Genomic DNA, 25,926 nt, shown 5'->3' with positions numbered 1-25,926 from the left:
TGAACTCGGAAGACGGAGTTGTCTAGAACACTCAAAGAATTTTTTTTTTGGTTTTATTGGGTGTTTCCGTGCTTGTAATTTATGAAATGTCTGTTTTAGAAAAAAAAATCGTAGTGGCTTGGGTTAAAATTTCTGGTAGGACACATCTGACAATAACAAATTTACATGGGCGTAATTAGTCATTTTGTCAACCTTAAGCTTTCATGATGGAGCGTGCGGTCGTCATCATAATTTTCCGACACAATTCATTCTTTTGTTTAATAATCTGCACCCCCCTCAAGGGACCTCGTGATGGTTGGTCAAGTTATGCCTCAAGAGTCTCAAAAAGATGTTCTCAAACCTAGCGGGACAAATTCCAAGCTACTCCTCAACCAACTTCAATTAAATAGTATTTTTTGTTTTTTTATAATAAATAAGATAAAATTTCTCCCAAATGAGGAGCACAAATTCCATTGGATGTCCCAGAAATGATTGGCTATGTAAATCGCCACCCAACCAGTTAATTTTTTTTTACCTACCTGTACATGCGTATCACCTTAACATTAGTTCAAACATATCTCTAAAATAATATATACAATTTATTTAGTTTACGAAAAAGAGAGGAGAAAAAATATGATCAATAAAAAAATAAAAAATAATTTATATTTAATTAAAGTTTTAAGAAAAGAGATGAGAAAGTATTCGATATTTTATACGAAAGAAAAAACTATAAAAGATATGAGAAAATCTAATCTTTATGGTTGGAAATTAAATTTTTTTTCAATACTTTTAAATTTTTGGATAGAATGAAATATTTTTTTTTATTTACTAAGTATATAACAGAGCTTTACATATTTTTTCAGCAAAGTAGATATTCAATCAAATATAAATTATTTTAAAATATATTATTTTTTGTAAATTAATTAAATATATAAAAAATTATTTTTTTAAACATCATATATCCATACATCAGGTTTTTAAATTAATTTTTTTTTCATGAACCAAATGAGCCATTTTTTTTATGCATCATATGACATCTGAGCGAGGAATTGGCTGTAATAATGAAAATATAGCTATTTTTACGTAATTTCAGAAATAGAGAGATTGCTGTGCAGAGGGCTTTTCTAAAGCTTTACGAGCACCATATGCAAGCTTAGAAGGTTCCGAAGGTACACGGGAACGAAGCAAGGAGACGGCGTCAGGAGGAGCCGTTACGTAACGGAACGGAAAGTTAAAGGGGCCCGGCGAGCGTGGACGGACCGCGGGTAGATAAAATAATAATAAAATAAAAGCTACAGTCGTCTATTTATTTTAGTTCTCTCCTTCTTCCGCCCACTTTCCACTCGTTCTGAAGTGCATTTCATGAGGATTTGAGATCCGGCTCGCTTCTTGAAAGCAAAAGGTGGAGGTCAGGGGGAGAGTGGGGCACAAAACCGGTGGCTCCGGCGGCATGGAAGGAAAGGATCGGGCCGAGATCTTAGCGCGGGCGAGATTGATGCTGGGGATTTGATGCCTTTCTTGCGCTCTCTTCGTGGTCTGGGGTTTTAAGCTCGTGTCTCCGAGGCCCTCATTGGCTTTTTCCGCTTCAATTTGAGAGGTCAACGCCGGATTCTTGATTTTTTTTTTCTCGCATTTTTTGGTGATTTGTTGATGGGGGTTGAGTTTTTTGTTGGCTTGCATGGGATCTCGAGGAATTTGGGCGGTTTTTTTGCACGGACTCGTGGTAGATCTGTGATTTTAGGTGTTTCTTTTGTTATTCTCTTAGAACGAAGGATGGGGGTTTGCGGAAATTACCTAAGTTTGGATATTTCTGCGGGTAGGTTTTGAATTTCGAGTTCTTTGGAGGCATTTTGTGTTTTTGGGAGGTTCTCTGTATGAATCTTCGTAAAGATCTAGGTTTCTTCCAAGTTGTCGTGAGATTATGAAGGAATGCTGTCCCGTGTATCGTTCGAGTACAAAAGAAGACTTTTTTTTTTGTTTATTAAGCACTGTTTTCGTTATTTAGGATGAAAGTTCTCTTATTTGTTTGTTTGTCTCGTCCTTTTCTTTCTTCCTTTTGGTGGAAGCGCTAGAGAAAAATTTCATTTTTAGTGCTTTTTTATGGACTGCTCTTCTCGAACGAGCTCCTTTCTATATTCTCGATCTGTCTTCGGCTTCTGAGACGTCTCTGGGACGTATCTTTTAGTGGGTGTCCTATTCTGTCACGAAGATCTACTTCATTTCCCTGAATCCCATTAGAGGAGCTACTTAGTTGCCATGTCGAGGGATTTCCCTTTTTGCCTACTGAGTTTCTGAAGTTAGTTTTGCACTTATTATTCATCATCTGGACCTGGAAACTGGTTCTCTATTTATAAGCAATTGAAGCCTGTGGTGTATTCTAAAAAGGACACACAAAAAATACTTTGCATTGACGTCAGGCCCATGGTTATGGAGTCATTTAATCAAATCTAATGAATTCTTCTGAATTAATGGTGTCAGCATATGATTTAAATGGGTCTAGAAAAAGTTATGCTAAAGTTGTTTTCTTTGGTGACTGCCTTCGTGGGCACGTATAAAGGAACTATACATCTCTGGACTTTTTAAGTTCATCATGGGATGAGTTGTGGAGTTAATTGCTTTATGTATTGGCATTACGCTTGCTTTTTATTAGTAATAAATATTGTTTTGCAGGGATTTGCATCGCTTATTGGTGCATCTGAGGTCCTGTCAAGTTCCTCAACATGTGACAAGACAATAAGATTAGGAGGATAGGTACTGGTTTTGCTTCCCATTATTTCTTCTTTCAGAACATGATTCAGTTTAGTGCCTTAAGAAATGCGTGAGAGCTGCGGTATGAGATTATTACTGTGTGCAGTTTTGTCATCCCAAACTCGAAATCTCTGGCATCTGATGTTTGCATGATAGTGGGCTGCCAATTATATGCCTGTTGGAGGATTGTCTTTTGAGTTTGAGCTGGCGTAGATGTCGTTCAGTAGCATTGTTCGGGATTTGAGAGATGGCCTTGGCAGCTTATCTCGCAGGGGCTTTGAGGTGAGGCTCTCAGGTCATCACAGGGGGAAATCTCAGGGTGCTGTGCACGAAGTGCATGACCAACCTGTAGTAATCCAGAACAGCTGCTGGGCTAGTCTTCCTCCTGAACTACTTCGTGATGTGATCAAAAGGTTGGAGGAGAGTGAGATTACTTGGCCTTCCCGCAAAAACGTAGTTGCCTGTGCTGCTGTTTGCAGGTCATGGAGGGAAATGTGTAAAGAGATTGTCAGAAGTCCAGAATTTTGTGGAAAGCTTACTTTTCCACTATCCCTAAAGCAGGTTGTGTCCTTAATTCCCTTTGTTTCCATTTTGTTAATCATGGCCTTGTTATTCTGTTTCTTACCATTATGATACGTTCTTCGTTGCATTTTGTTTATTTATTGATTTTGAGTGGTCAGAGAGATTTTGTCGCTAGTATCAGATATGACAAGCAATTAGTTTTGCTGGTGATATTTGATGTAAATGTTTCTTATAGTTGTGTTGCCTTTTACAGCCTGGACCTCGAGATGGCACTATTCAATGCTTTATCAAGAGGGATAAATCAACTCTAACTTATCATCTCTATCTGTGCCTTAGCCCTGGTGAGCTTGTTTCCGTTGTATCAATCCATACAGCTGCTGTTGTTTTTAATGATTGTGTTCAGTCTAATTACTGTTTTAATAAATGCCAAATTGGGTTTATGTGTGTATATCCTAATGAGTGTTGTATACTCTGTGGGCTTAACTTTCTCGAAACACTAAACTATCGATAGAATTATGATTTTACTCCTCTCTGCTATGTGTTGAATATTTGTCATTGTTCTGCTGCTTTTTTCAATATCTGTTCTTTCGAGGAACTTTTTGAATTGCAATTCTAGTTGGCGAGGAAATCCTCTTCCATCCTTATGATGGAGAATTTAGTATTTTCCTACATGTTTAACGAGCTTGACTGTTTTCCCTGTACAACTGAGAATTTTTCTTAATATAAGTTGCTTCCATCGCTGGAGAATGTTCACCAACATTGAAGTTGTTTTCTGCTACGTATTTTGTAGTGATTCAGCCTGTGTTGGAGTTTCTCCAATTCTAAGTTGAATAGTTTTTGTATGGGCCATCATCTTTCCAGCTTCAGTGGTTTATAAATCAGTTGCAGTTACATTTCTATTGTACTCTCACATTAAACAATACTCATTTGTACAGTATCTTACCTATCCTGGCATTTTCAATATTTTTCCTTTCTTTCTCTTCTCTCTTTCCTGCTTTTGTATTTTTTTTTTCCATTTTGGTTCTTTCTTTTTGTGGACATCGGGCACCTGATTCACTATTAGGTGTTTCCGGTGTATGTCATCGAGTTGGTAGGGTTTGTTTTATTGGGCTTTTGAGATGATTATGATATGTCCTTTAATTTGTATCCACTTTGATCCCTTGTTGCAGCAGTACTTGTTGAAAATGGGAAGTTCCTCCTATCAGCAAAAAGAACTCGCCGCACAACCTGTACAGAATACATAATATCTATGGATGCTGACAATATATCTAGATCAAGCAACACTTATATTGGAAAACTAAGGTGATTACAACTGTGAAGACTCAAAACTCTTTTCATTTTGGGTTAATTTAAAAAGCTACAAACCTGATTGACTTTCGTCTCAGGTCTAATTTTCTTGGTACTAAGTTCCTAATCTACGACACGCAACCCGCACACAACGGAGCAGCCCTCTCCCAACCTGGGAAAACAAGCAGGAGATTTTACTCCAAGAAAGTGTCTCCTAAAGTTCCGTCTGGAAGCTACGTCATTGCGCAAGTGACCTACGAGCTGAATGTCCTGGGCACCCGGGGCCCAAGGCGGATGCACTGTATCATGCATTCTATTCCTGCATCAGCCCTTGATGCCGGAGGGACCGTCCCTGGTCAGCCTGACCATCTGCTCCCCCGCTCTTTGGATGACTCCTTCGGCAGCATGTCCTTCTCTAAGTCATCCATCATGGACCGGTCCATGGATTTCAGCAGCTCTCGCTTCTGTGACATCGCCAGAGGACCCAGGGGTATTGGTGATGAGGAAGATGAGGCTAAAGAGAGGCCTCTGATCCTTCGGAACAAGGCCCCGAGATGGCACGAGCAGTTGCAATGCTGGTGCCTCAACTTCCGAGGCCGGGTGACTGTTGCATCAGTCAAGAACTTCCAGCTTATCGCTGCGACGCAGCCCGCCGCTGGAGCTCCAACACCGTCGCAGCCTGCACCACCCGAGCATGATAAGATCTTACTGCAGTTTGGGAAGGTTGCGAAGGACATGTTCACCATGGATTTTCGGTATCCGCTGTCAGCCTTCCAGGCTTTTGCCATCTGCTTGAGTAGCTTCGACACCAAGCTGGCTTGTGAATAGAGCAGCAGTCAGAAGAATGCTGGAAAACTAATATGACGGTTAGAAGAAATTCTTGGTGTCTGTTTGCTTGCTATCGATAGCAGCTGGTTGATGCATCAACTGTAACCTTCTTCTGTGTTGCAGCATTTATTTCCCCCCTTCACCTCTCTCTTTTCCGAGGTTCTGTATGAAAATATTCCATTGGATGCGGTTCTTATTATTTCCTCATTGCATCGCTATCTTTTCGCCCTTTAAACCAATACAGTTGTTTGGAGTTTTTAACGGTGGTACCTTTGCGACTGTTGCTAGATCACATGATCTATGGTAGTGATGACCGGTTGGTAAACAGCATTAGCTTCTGCCCTCAAAATTCTGGGAGCCAAACTGTTCGCTGAAGGTTAAAATGAGCTATGTTGCTCTTGGAGCCTGGAAGTTTTCAGTGCCTTTTTTTGGTCCTTCGAAAAAAAAGAGGGTAAACTCATGACTGTGAAATCAAAATTCAAAGCCTCCAAGCGTAACGCAGATGAAAATGACTTGAACTTTTTCCCATCCCATCAATTTGGGTTCGGCTAGTCCATGTCCATGTTCCATAAACATGATGAACAAGCCTAATTGCATGTCATAAATTACACATACTTCAGTCGTGCAGGTCTACTGACTCATCACATTGCAGAACAAGCCTTGTTTAAATTGCATGCATGATGCATGCATGCAAGATGTAATCTACCAAAAATAAGACAAGAATTCAGCATGGATCGATTCCATATCTGCCATGCCCGAAGTTTTCCTTCCTTCTGTTTTTTGTGTGTGTATTTGGTGAAGAAGGCCCACGGGATGCTGCCAGGAAGCATCACATAGAATGCACCTGAGCTGTCCTTTCCATGCCCGGCAGGCCGGTTTGCTTCAGAAGGACCGAGCTGCAGACGCACCGACTCCACGGAAGAGTTGTTTGCATTGATGCCTCGACAGGGGCACAGAGGCGAGCACTTCCTCCTCATTGGCATTCTCGCTGAAAGTACTTGGCTGCAGTCACGAGGCAGAAACACCCGCTCACCACTCTAAATGCGTCCGTATACGTATTGTATGGGCCACCCATCTAGCCCCAAAAAAAAAAAAAAAAAAAAAAAAAAAAAAAAAAAAGAAAAAAGAAAAAGAAGAAGAAGAAGAAGAAAAGAAGAAGAAAGAAAGAAAGAAAGAAAGAAAGAAAAGAAAAGAAAAAAGAAGTAGAAGAAGAAGAAGAAAAAGAGTAGCATTTTCTAGTCTTGCCACATAGAGGAACATGGTGGGCATGTCATCTGCACATCATCTACAATTCAATAATACAAGTTTGTTCGCTTTTGTGGTTTTCTCTAAAACTCAGGAGAAAATGAGAGAAAAACTACTGCACTGATATTATATAACAAATAAAAGATAGCACCTAATAAAATTAAGATAATGTTGTTACTGAGGAAACTATGGAGTGTTGCTCCGAAATGCAGGGAGAAGGTATTTTAGCTACTTCGGAGATTATTTATCTACTATGGCCGTAAGTGTCCTAAATCATTTTTCTTGGAAAAAATTGAGTTATAGGTGGCAACAACTCCAATTATTTGCAGAAACGAATGAAGAATTACCATGCCAACCACAAGGAAAGCACCTCAGAAGTTTAAATATGAAGCCTCCTTCCTCCCAATAGAAGGGTGTTGTTACTAGACAAATATGAACTATTATATGCAAGCACGAGTTGTCATTTTTTTTTTCTTTTTTTCACCATGAAATTTGGCTAGCAGTTTAGATATCATATAGATGATAGAAAGGTAAATCTTTTGCTAATAACATTTTTGATGATAAAAAATCATATGACTAGCTCTAGGAAAAACCATACCACCAACCACCACTTTCCGTAGCGAATCCTTGAACTTGCTGCTTGATTTCTATCTCTAGAAATGTAAGATGAGGACAGCTAAAAAAATGAATTTGAAATATTCAAATAAAAATATGAAATTCCAGTTTCATGGTTTTAGAATTTATATAAAATTCTTTAAAAAAAAACAAATGCTCGCCCCTTTAAAAACACAATTGGTAATTCCAAGGGAAAAAAAAACTAAAATCAAAAAATATTTTAATGTTGTACTACGTCAGAACCTAATCTATGCCAATAACTGTGCATCACGGATATTGGTATTGTAAATTAAGAATGACTTATCAAAACAAAGGTACAAATTACACTGTTTGTGTGTGCGGAGATGCAAAAGCTTAAAGCAACATTTTCATGCATGGTTCCATAAATTGTTATGGATGCCACGATATACGCATATCCTAAAACTACCAAGAATTATGTGGGGCATGCACAATAAAGAAAGTCATGGCACTAACTTTGTTGTAGAAGAACATGTTCCATTTTTGGACGTTCCTAAGCCCTTTACCTTTAGTTTCAAAAGAAGCACCACCTAATAACAAAGGCCATGGAAGATATACTAAAGGAGAGAAAAAATGACTGACAAAAGGAAAGCGAAGGCAACTAGGGTTCCAACTTCGCCCTCATTGAGCTTGTTGCCTTCTCTATTAAGGAATTAGAGCCGGACTACTCAAGCTAGAGTTCTGCACTAATTGGTAATTTTCTAGGCCATGATCTCCGCTTGATTTTGTTCACAAAGAGCTAAGAGGGGCCTAGAAAATGAACTCCAGATCATGCTGCTCTCTGAAGGGGTGCTTCTCTTTAAATTATCATCAAAGGAGGTGCTGAAGAAGGTCTTGATGAGGGAGCCTCCGGCCGGCCAACTCCTGTCCTTTTAGAAATGGAGGCCTAAATTTCAACCAAGTGGAGACGCTATCTCCCAAGCTGCAATGCCCTCTAGCTAAACTTCACTATGCTTGAAAGGGTGAACTCTGCCTATTTTTGAGCTATTTAATTTGGCAATTCGAAAATCAATCTCTTTTTCACTCCCCTCTAAGGAAGGTATCGGGTTTGAAATAGTGGTAACGCAAGCTCTATGTATCTAGGTAAAAGTAGACCTCGCGCTCTCGGGTCAATCAGGTAGGTAACCTAACCTAAACCAGACCAAGCATTAGAGTGTATTGGAAGAGAACTTTCTCCTTAATCTGTTGGTTGATGCATATGCCGGATTTATCAATTGAACTGTGGGACAAAAATAAAATTCTACTGTAGTGACCAAGGCAGGGATCCCTTTGTTTTTAGATAATTGCACAACAACTATAGCTAGAGCTACAATTGTATATCAGTTTGGATCTAACACGACGGATTTGCCTGGGAGTTACAATCAGGACTCAAGATGGAGATATTTGAAAGGACTTTGTGTATGAAGATTTGCCTGACTTATGTTATATTTGTGGCCATTTGAGGCATCTATCTCGGACCTGTCCGGGTACTCCTACATCCGTAGAAGGTACTCCAAAACCAATATATGGACCTTAGATACGTGTGGCAAGGGTACCAGTGGGGGAACTAGCTATAGTATTGTAAACCCTTTAAATGGAACCTCATGTGTGTTAAGGGGGTTGTATGCTAGTACCAATGGTTTCTCCTGCCGGGCAGTGTGTATTGGAACAGACTCACTAGAAGAGTCTGAGTCTTCTATGCAAGTAAAGGAGGAGCCCAATCCTAGGAATTCTTAACTATCACAATAGCTAACAATTTGAATTTCAAACTTATTCAAATTTGTTTCAGCTTGTCTGCTGCTTAAGCGAAGGAGGAGCCCGATCTTAGGAATTCTTAACTGTCACAACAGCTGACAATTTGAATTTCAAACTCGTTCAAGCTTGTATCAGTTATGCGATACTTGTATAAATTTGTAAACATGATGTAGATTCAAAGAAGTGGAAATGAAAAAATCTTTCCCTCAACTCTCATCTAGTGTGAACATCAACATCAGAAGTGTTATCTATAGGGCTACTACTTTTGCTAGCAGGGGATTTTAATTGTATATTAAATATTTCTGATAAAAAAGTTGGTAGACAATTTAATATGAACATGGATATTCGGGAATATTCCCAATTAGTTAGAACAAATGCTCTATAGATTTGGGATTTTAGGGGCCTTCATATATATGGTGTAATAACCAGCAAGGTTCTGCATGGGTTTGGGAAAAACTAGATAGGGCATTTGCCTCAAATGATTGGATATACAAGTTTCTTGAATCCGTAGTGCTCAATCTTCCTAGATTTGCCTCTAACCACTATCTCATTTGGAACAAAATGATAGCCCATAAAAATTCTGGATCTAAACCTTTTAGGTTTGAGAAGTTTTGGTTATCTTGCCGAGGCATTCATCAAGTAATACACCATGCCTAACATTGTCATGGAGCTCACTCACCAAGAGTTCGGTTAGCATTATTACCGCAAAATAGCAAATTGGCACTTCAAAAATGGAGAGGCATTATATTAAACTCTATTGAATTTACAAACAAAGGAAGCATAGTTAGGGCAGTTATCTCAGCTTGAGCACATTAATCTACCAGCTACTATTAAAGATTATAATAAAAATTAAAGATGCAGGAGATCTTCTAGAGACAAAAATTTTGAATTGAATTCTTTAAGAAAGGAGACAAAAAGATTAAGTTTTTTCATAAATCTATTACAGGATGCTATCAAAACAAGATTACTACCATTCAGTCCCCACAAGGCCATGACACTTGTGCTGAACTTTGACAGTAGTATCCTTAATAGAGGTGAGTTAAGAGGAGTAAACTTTGTTATTAGAAATGCGAGTGGTGCAGTAGTGGCAGCATATGGAGTTAGATTGTTTGACAACACGGTTCCTATGGCAGAGCTGCATGCTATGTGGCAAGTTATACTATTTGTAATTAAAATCTTGGAAGCCTCTCAAATCATCCTGGAGGGAGATTTCTTGACAATTATTATGTCGCTGACCGATTCAACATCTTCAAAATTCAGAATTGTTTAAGAATAGATGCATCCCTTCAATCTTTTGAAGCAAAATATATTTTTAGAGAAGCTAATAGTGTTGCAAACTGAATGGAATCATATATTGATGCTCATATAGGATCTATACTGTAGATGTTTGTGACTAAATTTCCTTCTCAATTGTTAAATATTTTATTTTTTTTCTGATTGCTACGGATGTATTTATTTTAAATTAGTTTAATAAATTCTGATTTACCAAAAAAGGAAAAAAATTCTCAATACAATTTTGATATTAATATAAAATCATGTGGAATTGTAAGATGATGCTCCCTCTATATATACACAGTTACACACATAGTCGCATCTCGACACTAGGGTTCTGTAAAGTTTCTTCCTCGTCCTCTCTCTAGTCATAAGTTTTATAAAATTAGACTTCTATCTCTATTTTTTAAATACCAACAAAGTTGAATCGTCTTATCATTAAATATGTTTTATTTTTTAACATTTTTGAGGTGATATTCATATCATGCCCAATGATGGCAAACTTATTGATTTTGAAGCGGTTTCTTAGTTTTTCCTTTAGAGCACCGGTTGCATGCTTTAATCCTATCATCATCACCACCACCTCAGCCCACCATCTCCACCGCTATCAACATCATCAGCATGATCATCATCGCCATCACCATCACTATCATGTTCTATGCATGTCAAAGATGCTCGTTGTGAAAAATCAGAGATTTAGCTATCAATGACTGCTGAAAGTTATAAGGTTTTTTGAGGTTTTTATAAATCAGCAATTTAGTATTTAAACTTTAAATTAGCAGCTCAGAAAATGTGATATGCAGTAGTGTTTCGATAAGCAATTGACTTGTTTGCTGAAGGGAAGAAAAAGACAATGAACTTCTTGTATTGTGATAGCATGGTGACCATAATTATGGCTTCTTTTTCTTGAAGAAAACGAGACCCTGCTATTTTCTATCCATCCAAATTTCTAGTCAGTTATGGATCGACCACGTAAAGGGCCTTGGTTACGCCAACTGTAATCGACAAATGCCAACTATTATTATCCGTTGGTAGGATCATATGCCAACTACTATTACCCGTTGGCAGGATCGTATGCCAACTACTATTGCCCGTTGGTACGGCCGTATGCCAACTACTATTACCCGCTGGTAGGATCGTATGCTAACTGATGTGGGGTCGGAACCCCAACACCAGCCCGCACACCGGGCGAGCAAGGAAAGCATCCGCGTCCTCCCCGAGGTATTGTCCGCTCTGGGATTGCCGCTTCGGGTCTGCGGGAGGTCGCCCAGGGCCGTGGCCCAATGACAGTCCCGAGCCCTGACGGTGCGGGGGTCCGCGGAGGTTGCCCCCTACCCTCACGGTTTTGTCCTACAAAAGGGCCCTCGGTGAGAAGAGGTGTTTGCACCCCCCATTTAAGGCACAGACCTTTCCGCTGATTACCCGATGTGGGACTAAACTGGGAACCCCATCCCACAACACAGCCCCCCCAGCGGGAAGGTCTGTGCGTGACCGGGGCCCTTCCTCTAGCGCCATCTGATGTGGGGTCGGAACCCCGACACCAGCCCGCACACCGGGCGAGCAGGGAAAGCATCCGCGTCCTCCCCGAGGTATTGTCCGCTCTGGGATTGCCGCTTCGGGTCTGCGGGAGGTCGCCCAGGGCCGTGGCCCAATGACAGTCCCGAGCCCTGACGGTGCGGGGGTCCGCGGAGGTTGCCCCCTACCCTCACGGTTTTGTCCTACAAAAGGGCCCTCGGTGAGAAGAGGTGTTTGTACCCCCCATTTAAGGCACAGACCTTTCCACTGATTACCCGATGTGGGACTAAACTGGGAATCCCATCCCACAACACTAACTAACTACTATTACCCACTGGCAGGATCGTATGCTAACTAACTACTATTACCCGCTGGCAGGATTGTATCCCAATTACTACAGGCAATACATCATATCATCCAAACTGTAATGTTGTGATTCTTATCGGCATACTCATTGCAATAAACACTGATTTGTGTTGTTTGGTTGATAGGCTGAGCATTATTTGGTTTCGGATTAGGTGGGACCATGCAGTTATCTAGTAGGTCGATAGTTGGGTATGCATCTTGGTTTACCACCTTTGCTTAGCGACGAAAGGCTCTCAGAGGAATAGGATGCTTGATCTAGACTAATTATTATTCCTCGAGTAATATCAACAATTTCAAGAGAATAAGTTGCAGTCTTTATATTGCAAAAGAAAGATTGATTTGCTTCTCGTTACACATTGACATGAGAAATATTGGAAAAGAGACTTTTATATCATGATCTATTGATTGATTGTTGAAAAAAGAGTCATTGGAGACATTTTAAAGTTTAGATGAACTGGATGATGTCGCAGGATCTGAAATGTGACATTGTTAGAAGATGTGACATCGAAGCAGGAAGAATAATTTTGGTCAAGCATTTCCAATGCCAGGATTTATGGATAACTTCATGCTGTTAATAATTTTACAAATAATTAGCTTAGAGAATGAAATAAAGAGTCAGACAACAGATGCTCTGCCAATTTCTACAGAAAAAGACTTGGGAACAATTGTGTGTCTTTCATCTTCGAGATCACTCGAGAGATAGCCTTGTCATTGATGATAGCATAGTAAATTACTAATGTGGTTGTGTTGGAATGGTCATGATGTGTAGTAGTTGGTGAAGTAATTAATAAAAGCCATGCATGTTAGCAAACAGACTTATCACATGTTCCCTGAAATAAACAGGTTAGGAAATACTTTGTCCGGCGCTTGGTCAGAATTGCATGGATCACAAGACATTGGGTTATTGTTCTTATGAGTTTGAAACCTAGGCCTGCAAGTTGGAACCATATGTTCAATATCATGGTTGTTGCATTGACGATTCCATTGTTGAGTTCGATGAAGTTCCTGAATTTGAATGTCGTTAGTTGATTTCAATCAACTTGCATAACCACTTGGTGTCAACTCTCGATTTACAGGTATCTGTAGGCATTTGTGTTCATATTTTTCTGACATTGCAAGTTCTAGCTAAGTACAAGCTGTACAAGCCCTAAGATGTAGTCATGCATAGGTGATCCATTTTTCAGTCGCACAAACCCTCAATTTCCTTCAATTTCATTTTGTCTAAGTCCACTTAAGCATAGCCAACAGAATGCTTCTTTCCCCACCATAAATGTTGTTATAGCATTCCTGCTCACACTTCCAACCTATTCCTATAATACTTCTTACCAACAAAAGTAGGTTTCAAAGTTAGTTTGTCACTTAGTTTCTTTGTTTTGTATGTGTAGTAACATCTAAATCAGGTCAAAGGCCATTTGTCGGTAAAGCAAGTAAAGATTTTTCAATTAATTGTTCGGATGCAGTAAAATTTTGCTGCGGCTGCAGGCATGGAAATGCAATGACTGATGTGATCGGAATGATCCAAACCAAGGTAATTTAGCACAAACTACACCAAGAATTAATTTGTTTATCGACTTCACCGCTCTAGCTCGAAAACTAAACTACTTTGCTTCTAGCTTGTAGTTTATATGTCTTGTTTGTATCATTTATACTTTTGATTCACTAAATTGTTTAGCTTATGCATTCTTTAGCAGACTATTCTCATGGCAACTCCTGCCTTCTATGATGGTTTGCTTCAATTTGTGCTTCATACTACTGGACATATTAACACTAACTTATTTGGACAATCCATACACTCTATGCCCCTTACTCCTTGTACAGGTGGTCCATCAACAGCAGCCCAATCACCATAAATTGAGTAGTTCTGGCTGTGGATGTAATTGTCTGAACTCCTTCTTCCAACTTGGAATACTTAGATGAGCTCTTTATGGCCTGCATCACCAGTCTTGGAGTTCGACACCAGCAGAGAATCTCAATGGCTGGCTGAGGTCATGATTAGCTTTCAAGAGTATTCCATATTTCAACGGGTCATGCCCATTTGCTTATCAAAGCCAACAACAACTTGCATTTAGTTAGTTGTAGCATTTTTTCCTGCAACTTGGCCAAGTTCAGGGATGGCTAAGATCAAACAGCAGAGAAAGGAGAAGGCACTTCGCCCACTTTTGGTGACTTAATAAAAGCATTGGATGTCTACCGAAAATAAATTCAGTGAATAGGATGTTTTTAAATCAAGGCGAGGGTTTGGGCAGCGATCCGAAGAAATGATCATTTTTCTGATCAAGATCAAGATAGAGTTCATATTATTGTATTGTGGGTCCAGCATGACTTCAATAGAAAGCAACAAGTACGGGTTTTCTGCCCTCATATGAGTGACCACACAAAACTAAGATCACTTGGCAAAGAAATTGGAAGGTTAGGGATCTTGGTGCCTGCCAATCTTGTAGCTTATCCAAGGATCATCTGATAGATGATTATAGTTCCATCTATTAAGATGTTCGTAATAGATTTGATAAATATACAAACTATATTCATCCATAAATTGCATATTGTTTGCCCATTAGTTTCTCTAATGTTTTTGTAGTGTTGGTCCATGCGAAACAATGCTTAAATTGTACTAAATGACATCTAAGCCACCTATGCCAAACCATGCCCACATTGCATTGAATTGTTGGCGAACCAAACTCGATATTTGACTGCATCTAACTAAGCCATCTATGGCAAACCATGTCCAAATTGCATTGAATTGTGAGCGAACCAAACTAGATATTTATTTTTCTAACTCCAACCATATTGACTTGCACATTCTTGAACTAGATTGCATTGTGCTTACTTGTGCCTGATGCAAACGTATGCCAACCAGCTTGAGAAAAAAATGCATTGAGACCTAAGATAACTTTCAGAATACATGGATACATGATGGTGATATAGAAGCGGATGGTATAAATGATGGAAACCCGCAACAAAAGTCTACAATTATGTGGCTTATCCGGCATTGCTATATGACATCATGACCAGCTCGCCCACATAATCAAAACTTCTAGAAAGTATTATAATATCTACAATGCTAAACAGACGTATCTCAGCAGCAAAGCTTCCATATATATGCACAAGATTTAACTTTTATATGTTCATTATTAGGAACCTAATGTAAATTTGACCTGCGAATGATCTGTTTGACTTCATACACAAGTCAATGATATTATCAGTGTGTTGTGTGCCTCTAGAAGTAGATGATAACGTTTATTTTGAATAAATATTCTTTGCCTGCTTGACTTGTTTGAGGAGTCTATTTTATCTCTCAGCTATTTTGTGAGTGAAAATTTGGAAATATGTTGGTGTCGTGAGTTTGGAAACTAGATCTTATATGTGAAGGGTTGATAAGTGCTGATTAATCTATAATTTAATATTCTTTTTCCAGCACTTATCAATGTTCTTAAACGGATAACTACTTGTTTTACCATGAAATTGAATAAACAATGAAATAAATTTAAATTATGGTAAGAGGTAAATAATACTTTTCTTAAAACAGACTCTGAATTTGTCTCTCTTCTGGTTGTAATCTTCCATGAAAATATATAAGGAGGAGATTGTGTTGACCCGGTTTAGTAACCTGATGGAGTTGTAATCAAGCTAAGGCTATGATTAAATAGGTTTTGATCCTGATTAGATAATTATTCTTGTATGAGGAAAAAGGTTTGATTGATTCTCTTTATTAAGTCACGATCCTACTTTTAGCCTTATTGAGTCCGGTCTGAAGCATTTTAGCATAAATTAAATTTAAACGATATTGGGCTCGAGAGTAAGTTCAAGCAAATCAACGATCATGACCCACCTCAAACCCAAAGCCAATTTCCAACCAATTCGTTACCTGCCTTCATATAAAATTTATAAATTTAAAACAAGAAAATAATAATAATAACTAAAAATTCACGATTCACTGTTCATATGAACAATGTCCCGTTAAAACACTGTTCATATGAACAGTGCTTAAAAAATTATATATATATATAATATAATAATAATAATAATAATAATAATAATAATAAATAAAATAATAATGCCGAAAACACTGTTCATATGAACAGTGTCCGTGAAAACACTGTTCATATGAACAGTGTCCGTGAAAACACTGTTCATATGAACATTGTCTGTAAAAACACTGTTCATGTGAACAGTGTTAGAGAAAAAATAAAATAATAAATAATAATAAAAAAAAACTCAGCCACTGTTCATCTTCTTCCTCCCCCGATGAACAGCTCACGCGTGCCCACTGAAGCCCCCCCCCCCCCCGGCGTCTTCCCGTTGATCCCGCGGCAGCCCACCGTCCGCGGCTCCCTCCCGACGATCCCGCGATCAAATCTGCGGGCGACGAGTCCTCCGTGATTCCAGTCGGCCGCAATTAGCCGCGTGCCCACCGTGCCCGTGCGGTCGACTCTTCCCAGCAGCGAAGATCCAGCCCCTTCGCCATCACAGCCCGCGTCTTCAGCCGAGATCCAGCACCACCGCATCAGCTCCGTGCCAGCCGCATCAACCGCATGCCATCCGCCGCCCGTTCCACCTCCCAGCAGTCGGAAATCAGCCAGCCATCCGGAGCTTCACCCGGATTCGTTCCAAGAAGAGATCCCATCGATTTCCAGCTCCAATCCCTGTGATTCAGCCTTCACCGCGATCCCAGCCAACTGCATTCAACGAGACGGTAACCCAGCTCCTTCCGGATCGGCGCCCGTTTCGAGCTTCATCCCCATCTTCGCCCGAGATCATGCCATCCTCCCAGCATCACGCCCTCGCGTGCAACAGGAATCAAGCCTCCGCGAGATCATCCTCCCAGCATCACGCCCTCCTTCTCTCTCGGGATCCATCGCTGGTCTTCGGCGAGCTATAAGAAGAAGACGGGAGGAAGGAGAAGGGGAGGGAGGGGCTCGGTTGAGAAGAAAGAAACAGGGGAGACCCCCTGTTTCAGTGAAAAGAAGAAGAAAGCCGAAGGGAGTGAAGAACGATTTTTTTTATGAAGATGGGAGGACTTCCGGCCACCATGAGCAGCTAAGCCTCGGTTTAGGGGTTTGATAAAGCCATAGAGGAGTATTCGTTTCATTTTTATTGATTTGAGTTTGTATTGTAAGATGATTGCATGATGAAGAATTTATCAATTGATCTTATGATTTATCCAATTTATGTGAATCATTTATCTTGCATAAAATATTTTACATAGATTGATCTATTTCATCGAATCCAACACCTGTGGTTTGGAGGAGATATTCATGTGACATCGATTTCATGTTTAATGACTTAATGATCAGATGCATCATGCTAGGTTAGACAGGTCATGCTTATCGTAAGAGTAGATGGTTTGTGCTAGACTTAGATGATTCATGCTGGGAATTAGTTATAATTTTCTTTTGTGATTGCTTTGGCTTGTAGTCGGAAGCAATCAAGTCTTACATACAACTCAATCATTGAAAGCGTCACGGATATAAATATATCGGTGGAATCTAGCCCTAAACACCTCTCTCCGTAGATAATTCATACTACTACACCCATATTAATGATTAGTTTTCATCATTTACTCTAGCTTATCCCCTTTGAAGTAATTATTTAATTTGGAAAAATAACTTGTCTCCAATCCCTGTGGACCGACACCCGTAATCACTATCCTACAGGATACGTGCTATTGTGTGGTTTATTTTTGAAATTGAAATAACCGATCAAGGGTATCATGCTGTGTTTAGCTTAGAAGATTTGTTTGATGATGATAAGAAAAAAAAATGAAAGGTCAATATTTCATGCGTGACCTTAAATTTTTTTTTCAAGCTACCAACTGCAGAAGCATAAGGTATATTTTCCATCTGCTTATGTTCCAATTCATTCTGTGGGCATTGCATGAGACTAAATTTATTCCCTTTCTGAATTGGAACAACACTGGCTGAACAGTTCTCCATACCAAATCTCTCTAGAACTCTGTCTATATATGCCTTTTGAGACAACCCTAACAATCCACGTGATCGATCACGAAATATTTCAATGCCTATCACGTAGGTTGCCTCATTCATATCTTTCATTTTAAAGTTCCCTGAGAGAAAAACCTTAGTTTCATACAATAAGCCAAGATCACTACTGGCAAGCAATATATCATCAACATATAGGACCAAAAAGATAAACTTGCTCCCACTGACCTTCAGGTATATACACCGATCAACAGTGTTTTCCTTAAAACCGAAGGAAGTGATGGTATCATTGAACTTGCGATACCATTGTCGGAAAGCTTGTTTAAGACCATATATTGACTTCTTTAATTTGCAAACCATGTGTTCTTTTCCCTTTAATGGGAAACCTTCGGGCTGGTCCATATAGACTTCTTCATCTAAACTCCCATTTAGAAAAGCAGTTTTTACATCCATTTAGTGCAATTCTAAATCATAATGTGCAACCAAAGCCATAATAATTCCAAATGAGTCCTTTTTAGATACAGGAGAAAAGGTCTCTTTATAATCAATGCCTCCTTTCTGAGTGAAATCCTTGGCCACCAGTCTGGCTTTATGTCGTTCAACATTACCCTTTGAGTCGAGCTTGGTCTTAAAGATCCACTTACACCCAACTGTCTTACAACCTTCGGGCAAATCAACGACATCCCAGACTTCATTCTGATCCATTGATTTTAACTCATCTTTCATGGCATCAATCCATTTAGTAGAATCAATACTTTCTATGGCTTGTTTAAAAGAAACCGAATCTTTTCTTGTCCCTATATCAAAATCAAATTCTTGTAGATAAACCATATAATCATTTGGAATGGCAGATCTTCTTTCTCTTTGAGATCTCCTTAATGTCATCCCTTGTGGTTCTTCTACAACTTGTTCAGTGGTGATAACTTCATTATGGAGTGTTTGATCATTAATTTGTTGTTCATTGTTATTAAACTGTGTGACAACTGTAGGAACAACAATTTTCTTAGAAGTCATGGGTAAAGGGACTTGCACCCTAACTTCTTGAATTTTCACATTTTGTGGTTTATCACTCCCACTGGTTTCACCATTCTCAATGAATTTGACATTACCGGTCTCTATAATTCTTGTACTATGGTTAGGACAGTAAATCCTATACCCTTTGGATTTTTCGGGATAACCTATAAAGTATCCACTAATCGTTCTAAAATCCAATTTCTTTTCATGTGGATTATAAATTCTGGCCTCCGCCGGACAACCCCAAACATGCAGGTGTCTTAAACTCGGTTTCCTTCCTGTCCATAGCTCAAAAGGAGTTTTTAGAACTGCCTTACTAGGAACCCGGTTTAATATGTATACAGCGGTCTTAAGGGCTTCCATCCACAACGATATGGGTAACGAAAAATTACTTAACATACTCCTAACCATATCCATAAGTGTACGATTACGCCTTTCAGCTACTCCATTCTGCTGTGGCGTTCCCGACATAGTGTATTGAGCACGTATGCCATGCTTTTCTAAGAGTTTAGCAAATGGGCCAGGGTGTTGTCCTGTTTCATCATACCTACCATAATATTCACCACCTCTATCAGATCTGACAATTTTCACCTTTCTATCTAATTGTCTTTCAACCTCAGTAATGTATACCTCTAGGACATCCACTGCCTGAGATTTTTCATGCAACAAATAGACATAACCATAACGTAAAAAATCATCAATAAAGGTGATAAAATACTTCTCTCCACCAAATGATGGGGAGTTAAAAGGCCCACAAATGTCTGTATGGATAATTTCAAGAAGTTCTTCACTTCTTGTGGCAACTTTCTTTTTGTTTTTGGTTTGCTTTCCTTTAATGCAGTCTACACACATACCGAGATCAGTAAAGTCTAAGTTTGACAAAATTCCATCCTTTACTAATCTCTCTAACCTTTCTTTGGATATATGACCCAATCTTTTATGCCACAAGTTAGAAGATTTTTCATTTATCAGGTTTCGTTTAATTCCAATATTACGATGCAAGGTCATAAGAGTTTCAGCAAAATGATTATCAAGATTTACTTTATATAAGTCATCACACAAAACACCAGTACCAAGGAAGACATTGTCTTTGAAAAGACGCAAACTACCATTCCCAATTTTAAAGAAATATCCTTCAACATCAAGTTTAGAAACAGAAATTAAATTTCTAGAAATAGAAGGAACATAAAGAGTCTGAAGCAAATCTAAATGACAACCAGTATTTAAAAGCAAACGATAGGTTCCAACAGCTGTTACAGGAACTCTAACCCCATTCCCCAAAACGATAAAACTCTCATTTGGATCTTGCATCTGGGTTGTAAAGAATCCCTGCATCGTATTTGAAACATGAACATTAGAACCTGAGTCAAACCACCAAGTATTAGAAGGAACTTCAGTAAGGTTTGATTCAAAACATACATAAGCCAAAGGCTTACCTTTCTTTTCAAACCATGCCTTGCGTTTATGGCAGTCCTTCTGATAGTGTCCCAATTTCTTGCAAAAATGGCATCTATCTTTGTTTTGTTTCTTCTTATGAATCTCGGTATCATGATGAGGCTCTTTACCCTTGGATGGTCCACTCTTCATGCCCTTTCTTGGCTTCTTTCATTTCTTCTTGGCTCCATGACTTACAAGATTGACAGAATGATATCCTTGTTGCTTAAGTCTTGTCTCCTCTTGAACAAGCATACCGGTCAATTCATTCACATTCCACTTATCCTTAATAGTGTTATAGTGAATTTGAAATGATCCAAATTGAGGAGGCAAGGAGTTCAAAATAAATTGAACTAAAAAAGATTCATTCACATCCATCCTAAGAGCCTTCAGCTTAGCAGCTATATTTGTCATTTTAAGGATATGCTCATGCATCCCACAAGTACCATCAAATTTCATGGTGGTAAGTTTAGCCATTAATGTCCCAGCCAGAGACTTATCAGCAGATCGGAAACGTTCTTCCACAGTTTTCAATAATGCTTGAGCACCGTCACATTCAGAAAGCGTTGACTTGATATTGTTCGCTATACTCATCCGCATAAACATAATGCTCAATCTGTTCGATCTTTCCCAAGTCTTATAAAAAGACCTTTCTTCCGAGCTGCTCAAATCAGTAATGTCAGCCGGTTTCTCAGATCGGAGTGCTAAATCAAGATCCAAAACACCTAGGTGAAACTGGACTTGTTCATTCCACTCTGAGAAATTAGTTCCATTAAAGATTGTAACAGATGAAGCTTGCGAATGAAGCGAAACAGGAATAGATACTGCAATAAGAAAATTAACAATAAGAAAATGCTTACAACATTAACACTTTGAGTTAGCAATAATGATGAATAACATAAACAGTATTACCATAATACACCATTGGGTAGTAATTATGAAACACTAAATTACTATTATGGTGATTCCCAATTCACCTAGGAATAATTAATGATATAGGTCCAAAATTCAAATAGGTCTGTTGCCTTTGAGCATCCAATACCTATTAAATCAAGGATACTCATTAATTATCCTAACTCAGCAAATCAATCATTTGAAAGTGGTGCACCTTTGGGCCAATCCATAATATCTCATGATTGAAAAACTGTAAGTCATAATTTGCAAAGTCATTATCTTAATACCTGGGATTAGAGTATTTGATGACTTAATGTCTATTAAACATTCTAGTTGGGTTACTTTGGTAACTACCAAACCATTACATAATATAGACATCAAATTAAAATAATGACATTGCACATAATTGACAATTAATAATATGACAAATTAAAATAAAACATGTATTTAATATTTTACTAATCTACATAATCAGTACATGTGTCATATCATGCTATCAAGTATACTAAAATGTAAAATAAATGACAAAAAATTTTATCACATTACCCTACAAGGACCTCTGCATAAATAATATGTTTTACAGGGACTAAATTAACATATGTTGAGGACCTCTAAATAAGTGATATGCTTTACAGGGACTAAATCAAAATATTTTGTTTCTTATAGCCCTAGAAGGATGTCAGCATAAATAAAATGTTTCACAGGGGCTTAACAGAAACAATTTCATCTTTTAACTGCCCTCTAAGGACTTCACTATAAATAAAATATTTCACAGGAATTTAACAGAAACATTTTCTTTCTTTAACAACCCTGGAAGGACTGTATGCATAAGTTTAACATTTAACAGGGACTGAATTGAAAATAATTCGTCCTTCTAACAGCCCTGGAAGGACTGTTAGCACAAATAAACTATGCAGAGGGGCTTAACCAAAAATTTCCTTTTTTTTATTGGCCAAACGAACTCGGGTTTCGGATCGAACCCAAGAACCCGAACCCGTTATGCCTGTTATGCCCGTTATGCCCTTTTTTTAATGCAGACGGGTTACCAATTACGGGTTCGGGTCAAAACTCAAAACCCGGACCCGTTATAAATAAATTAATATATATTTTTTTTAAAAGAACTAAAGACGGGTCAATCCCGACCCGTCTTCCTCCTCTTTTAGCGGCGGGCTAGGGTTCCGCCGAACCCAGCCCGCCTGCCTCCGATCTCCGGGGCGGCGAGCGCGCCGCCTCCCTCCGGTGGACTCGCCACCCGATGGCGAGCCCACCGGCGGTCTCACGCCAGCAGGGGCAACGCCGGCGGGCTAGGGTTCCACCGAACCCAGCCCGTCGGCCCTTAGGAGCGGCGGGCGGCGATCATGCCGCCGGACGAAGTGCCGCCCGACGGCGCCACCGGTATGGGCCCGACGCCGGACGAAACGCCGCCCGACGGCGTCACCCGCAGGAATACGCCGACCGACGACGATCATCCGGTAAGTTTTCCCCTTTTTTTTTTTAGGAGTGGGAGGGAGACCATGGCCGGCGGCTACGCCGGATCCTCTGAAGGCTCACGGTGCCATATGCCGGCCAGATCTGGCGTCAGCAGGTTCAAACCCCTGGTGGGGTTGGTTCTCAAATCCTTTGATCCGGCATTGGGGTTACTTGGAATCATCAAAAACCCATCCAGGGACAATGCAATGGTCGGCTCTCGGCGCAATATCCCGGCGTCCCAGTGACGGCCGGTCAAGATGGCGATGATGAGATCGCCTCTATGGTGCCAAAACGACCATTGCCTTGTCCACTGTGATCTATCCTTTCATTGTGATCTGGTTTTAGGATGAACCAGGCTCTGATACCACATGTTAAAAGCATCTGTAAATAGGATCATAATAGAACCAAGGAAGCATACCTGGATCCATGAGTAATCTGCACAAATAAATCCTTGTTTCTCCCTCTTGACCCTGCGTTAATGACACCCCCGATGGCTGGTTCTGTGTCGATCAATCGGTAGAGGGTGAGACCCATAAGTTTTATCCTTCCATCAAGGATAAGGGAGTTCCCACTTCCTTAGGAGTCAGTTACGGTATTCATTCTGTAACTGACCACAACGTGGTCATGTGGGTCAAAACCCAACAATTTATAATTAAGGGAAGCTGGAAAGGGGGAGATCTAAAAGAAGGCTAATTACTAAACAATTTAAGACAATATAAGAAAGTAGAAAACATTTGAGGCTTCAATTTCAGAAGCGGAACTCAGGGCAGCATGGGAAGGAATCTCCTATGCGAGGCGAATACTACAGGCCGACAACATCATTCTTGAGGGGGACTCAGTAAAAGTGATTGAGCAGATTCTACGGAAGAGGCGGAGGAGTAGACCACTTGCTTCTAGAGGACATCAGAAGGCTACTGAATGATATAGCGGTTTTCAGGCTGTGCATGTCTATAGAGAGACGAACAAAGCTGTAAATTGGGCGGCCTCCTTTGCCGCCCACTATTCTGTAAATTTTTTTTGTACCCATCTTGTATCTATTCTCCTATCCCTGTATGTTGCATACTTTTTTTTAACTCCAATGGCAGTAAGCAGTTGATATACCAAAAAATAATAATAAAAAAAAGAAATATTCCAGTACTCAACCTGGGCCCCAACTCTTTCTAGTTGTGAGGAGGTGGATGAAAGACGTGAGATCCAATATCAATCTCAGCAGGCCACATGTCGTGCCAATTGTGGAGAGGGCATTCGGTACAATAATTGGGCCCCATATCTTTTTCAATTGACAAAAAAATGGTCGCCATCTCTTGGTGACTCTTGCGATCATTTTTTACCAAGTTTAACTATATAATATTATATTAAAAAAAGAAATTTGAAAGAAAAGGCCAATCATTGTCCTTCCAATGTGAACGCACACCCTATCACTCTTCAACGAGCTTATATTTCAAACTCCTCACCATAATAATAGGACAGCGATTTTATCTTTCGCCCGAAGGAAAGATTCACCGTCGCATGAATGAACCGTTGGATCGCGCAGCAGCCGCTTTTAGATCTGTGTAGACGGAGGGATGATGATGTTCTGAATGCTCTTCTTTCGTGCGATTGATACAACCCGAAAACTCCCGTTGACTCGTTCGCTTCCCTCGCACTACGATCAGACGGTCAGACGGAAAAAAGAACCCATATTTTCTGATCCGCTCCGGGGTCATCCGCTCTTATAATCTTATTCTTACTTTTATTCCCCTATTCCGACGTGGTTGACCCCGCGCCTGTCAGGACCTACTTTTTTTTTTTTTTGCCAGGGTGGACCTACTTATTTGTGGGAGTTTAGGACAGGACTAGGGGGGACGGACCTAGACTCGGTAACATGCGCCCCCGCACCTCGAATCTTATTACCGTGGTCCTCTCGGTGGTCCAGTGTTGGATTCGGTTCGCCGGTCCTGGAGTTGGTGCCTGCGAACACGGTATGGTAGACTGCCCTCTATTCTTCTTAACCGCGGAAGCCAAACTGTTTTGTTCCTAAACTGCCCTCGTGCGACCGGAGTTTCGACTATTCCTGGTTTTAAACGAGAATAGCGAAAATGTTCCGGAATCACCGCAGATATAACCTTATATCTTTTATGTTTTTAAATTAAAATTATAGTATATCGTACCATATCATGCCAAATGGTACGAAACATACTGTACCAATTCTCTATTTTTGGTACTAATATCAATACATATGGTGTACTGATCTTTCGATATGTCAAAAAAATTTTGTACCACTAAAATACCGTTACAAACTCTGGTATCAATACACAATTTTTTATTAAAATAAATATAAAATATATTTTTTTTTAAAGTAGGGAGAGATTGTATCAACTACTTTTATGGAAGCATGGCTTTTAACTACTTATATGGTGTGCATATCACATCTGGACACGGGGTCTGGAAGCGCTACTGATCGGCTGGTAGCTTGGGTGGTGCCAGGTGTGACGTACTTACATGGAGGGTCGAATCGGGTAACCGAGCCGACCCATGGATGGGGAAGGTATGAGTAAAATAGGTCGGGGTGCCCAACACACGACTCGGTCTACCCGCATCGAACATTCTCCTGGCGGAATGGGGGCCCAGTGGTCGGGGCTGCTACGCGGGGGTGGGCTTGTCCCTTCCTCCCCCTTCCCCTTTTGTTTAGCAAAAAAAAAAATGATAAAATTTAGCTCTACAATAAAATAATAATGAAGTTAATATTATTATATTGCTGCAAAGAATTTTTAGAACAAAATATTGCAAGGTGCAATTATATTAGCAAACCTATTTCTAATAACTTTGTTCTTACAAGACCGGTAAGCGAGCAGTAATATAACGGCGATATTTTAAAGCACGGTGCCGGCCGGCAGGTTGCGGCCAGCGGGGGCATTGTTGTCATAAACTCGTACAACATTCCTCGCACGAGCGGCGACCCGGACGCGGTCCTCTTTCACCTCCCCATCCCGGGTTAGCCCGTACACGTGTGAGCCCCCGCCTCCGGGACTCCGGCATCCAGACCTGCAAGCGTGCGCCGCGGTGG

At 39.9% G+C, this 25,926-nt stretch overlaps 1 protein-coding gene across 3 annotated transcripts; it reads left to right on the top strand.

Moving 5' to 3' along the window:
* The first annotated feature begins 1,279 nt into the window (after window positions 1-1,279).
* On the top strand, window positions 1,280-5,625 carry LOC103703176 (tubby-like F-box protein 8). 3 transcript variants are annotated; one of them, XM_008785940.6, is made up of 6 exons: window positions 1,280-1,576; window positions 2,650-2,730; window positions 2,834-3,288; window positions 3,503-3,590; window positions 4,419-4,551; window positions 4,635-5,625. In XM_008785940.6, exons 3-6 carry the CDS (start codon window positions 2,941-2,943, stop codon window positions 5,362-5,364), a joined length of 1,299 nt encoding a protein of 432 aa, XP_008784162.4. In that variant the 5' UTR covers window positions 1,280-1,576; window positions 2,650-2,730; window positions 2,834-2,940; the 3' UTR covers window positions 5,365-5,625. The 3 variants fall into 3 exon arrangements, with proteins under 3 accessions (XP_008784162.4, XP_038986639.3, XP_008784163.4); XM_039130711.3 differs by having other exon boundaries at window positions 1,314-1,576; window positions 3,000-3,288; XM_008785941.6 differs by having other exon boundaries at window positions 1,314-1,576; window positions 4,422-4,551.
* The last annotated feature ends 20,301 nt before the right edge of the window (window positions 5,626-25,926 follow it).

The sequence above is a fragment of the Phoenix dactylifera genome, chromosome 13 (assembly GCF_051530095.1).
Source record: "Phoenix dactylifera cultivar Ajwa chromosome 13, Ajwa_hap1_PhDact_Kaust_v1.1, whole genome shotgun sequence".
Taxonomy (NCBI): domain Eukaryota; kingdom Viridiplantae; phylum Streptophyta; class Magnoliopsida; order Arecales; family Arecaceae; genus Phoenix; species Phoenix dactylifera.
Note: the sequence above shows the minus strand (reverse complement) of the source record. Positions and strands in the feature narration are given on the sequence as shown.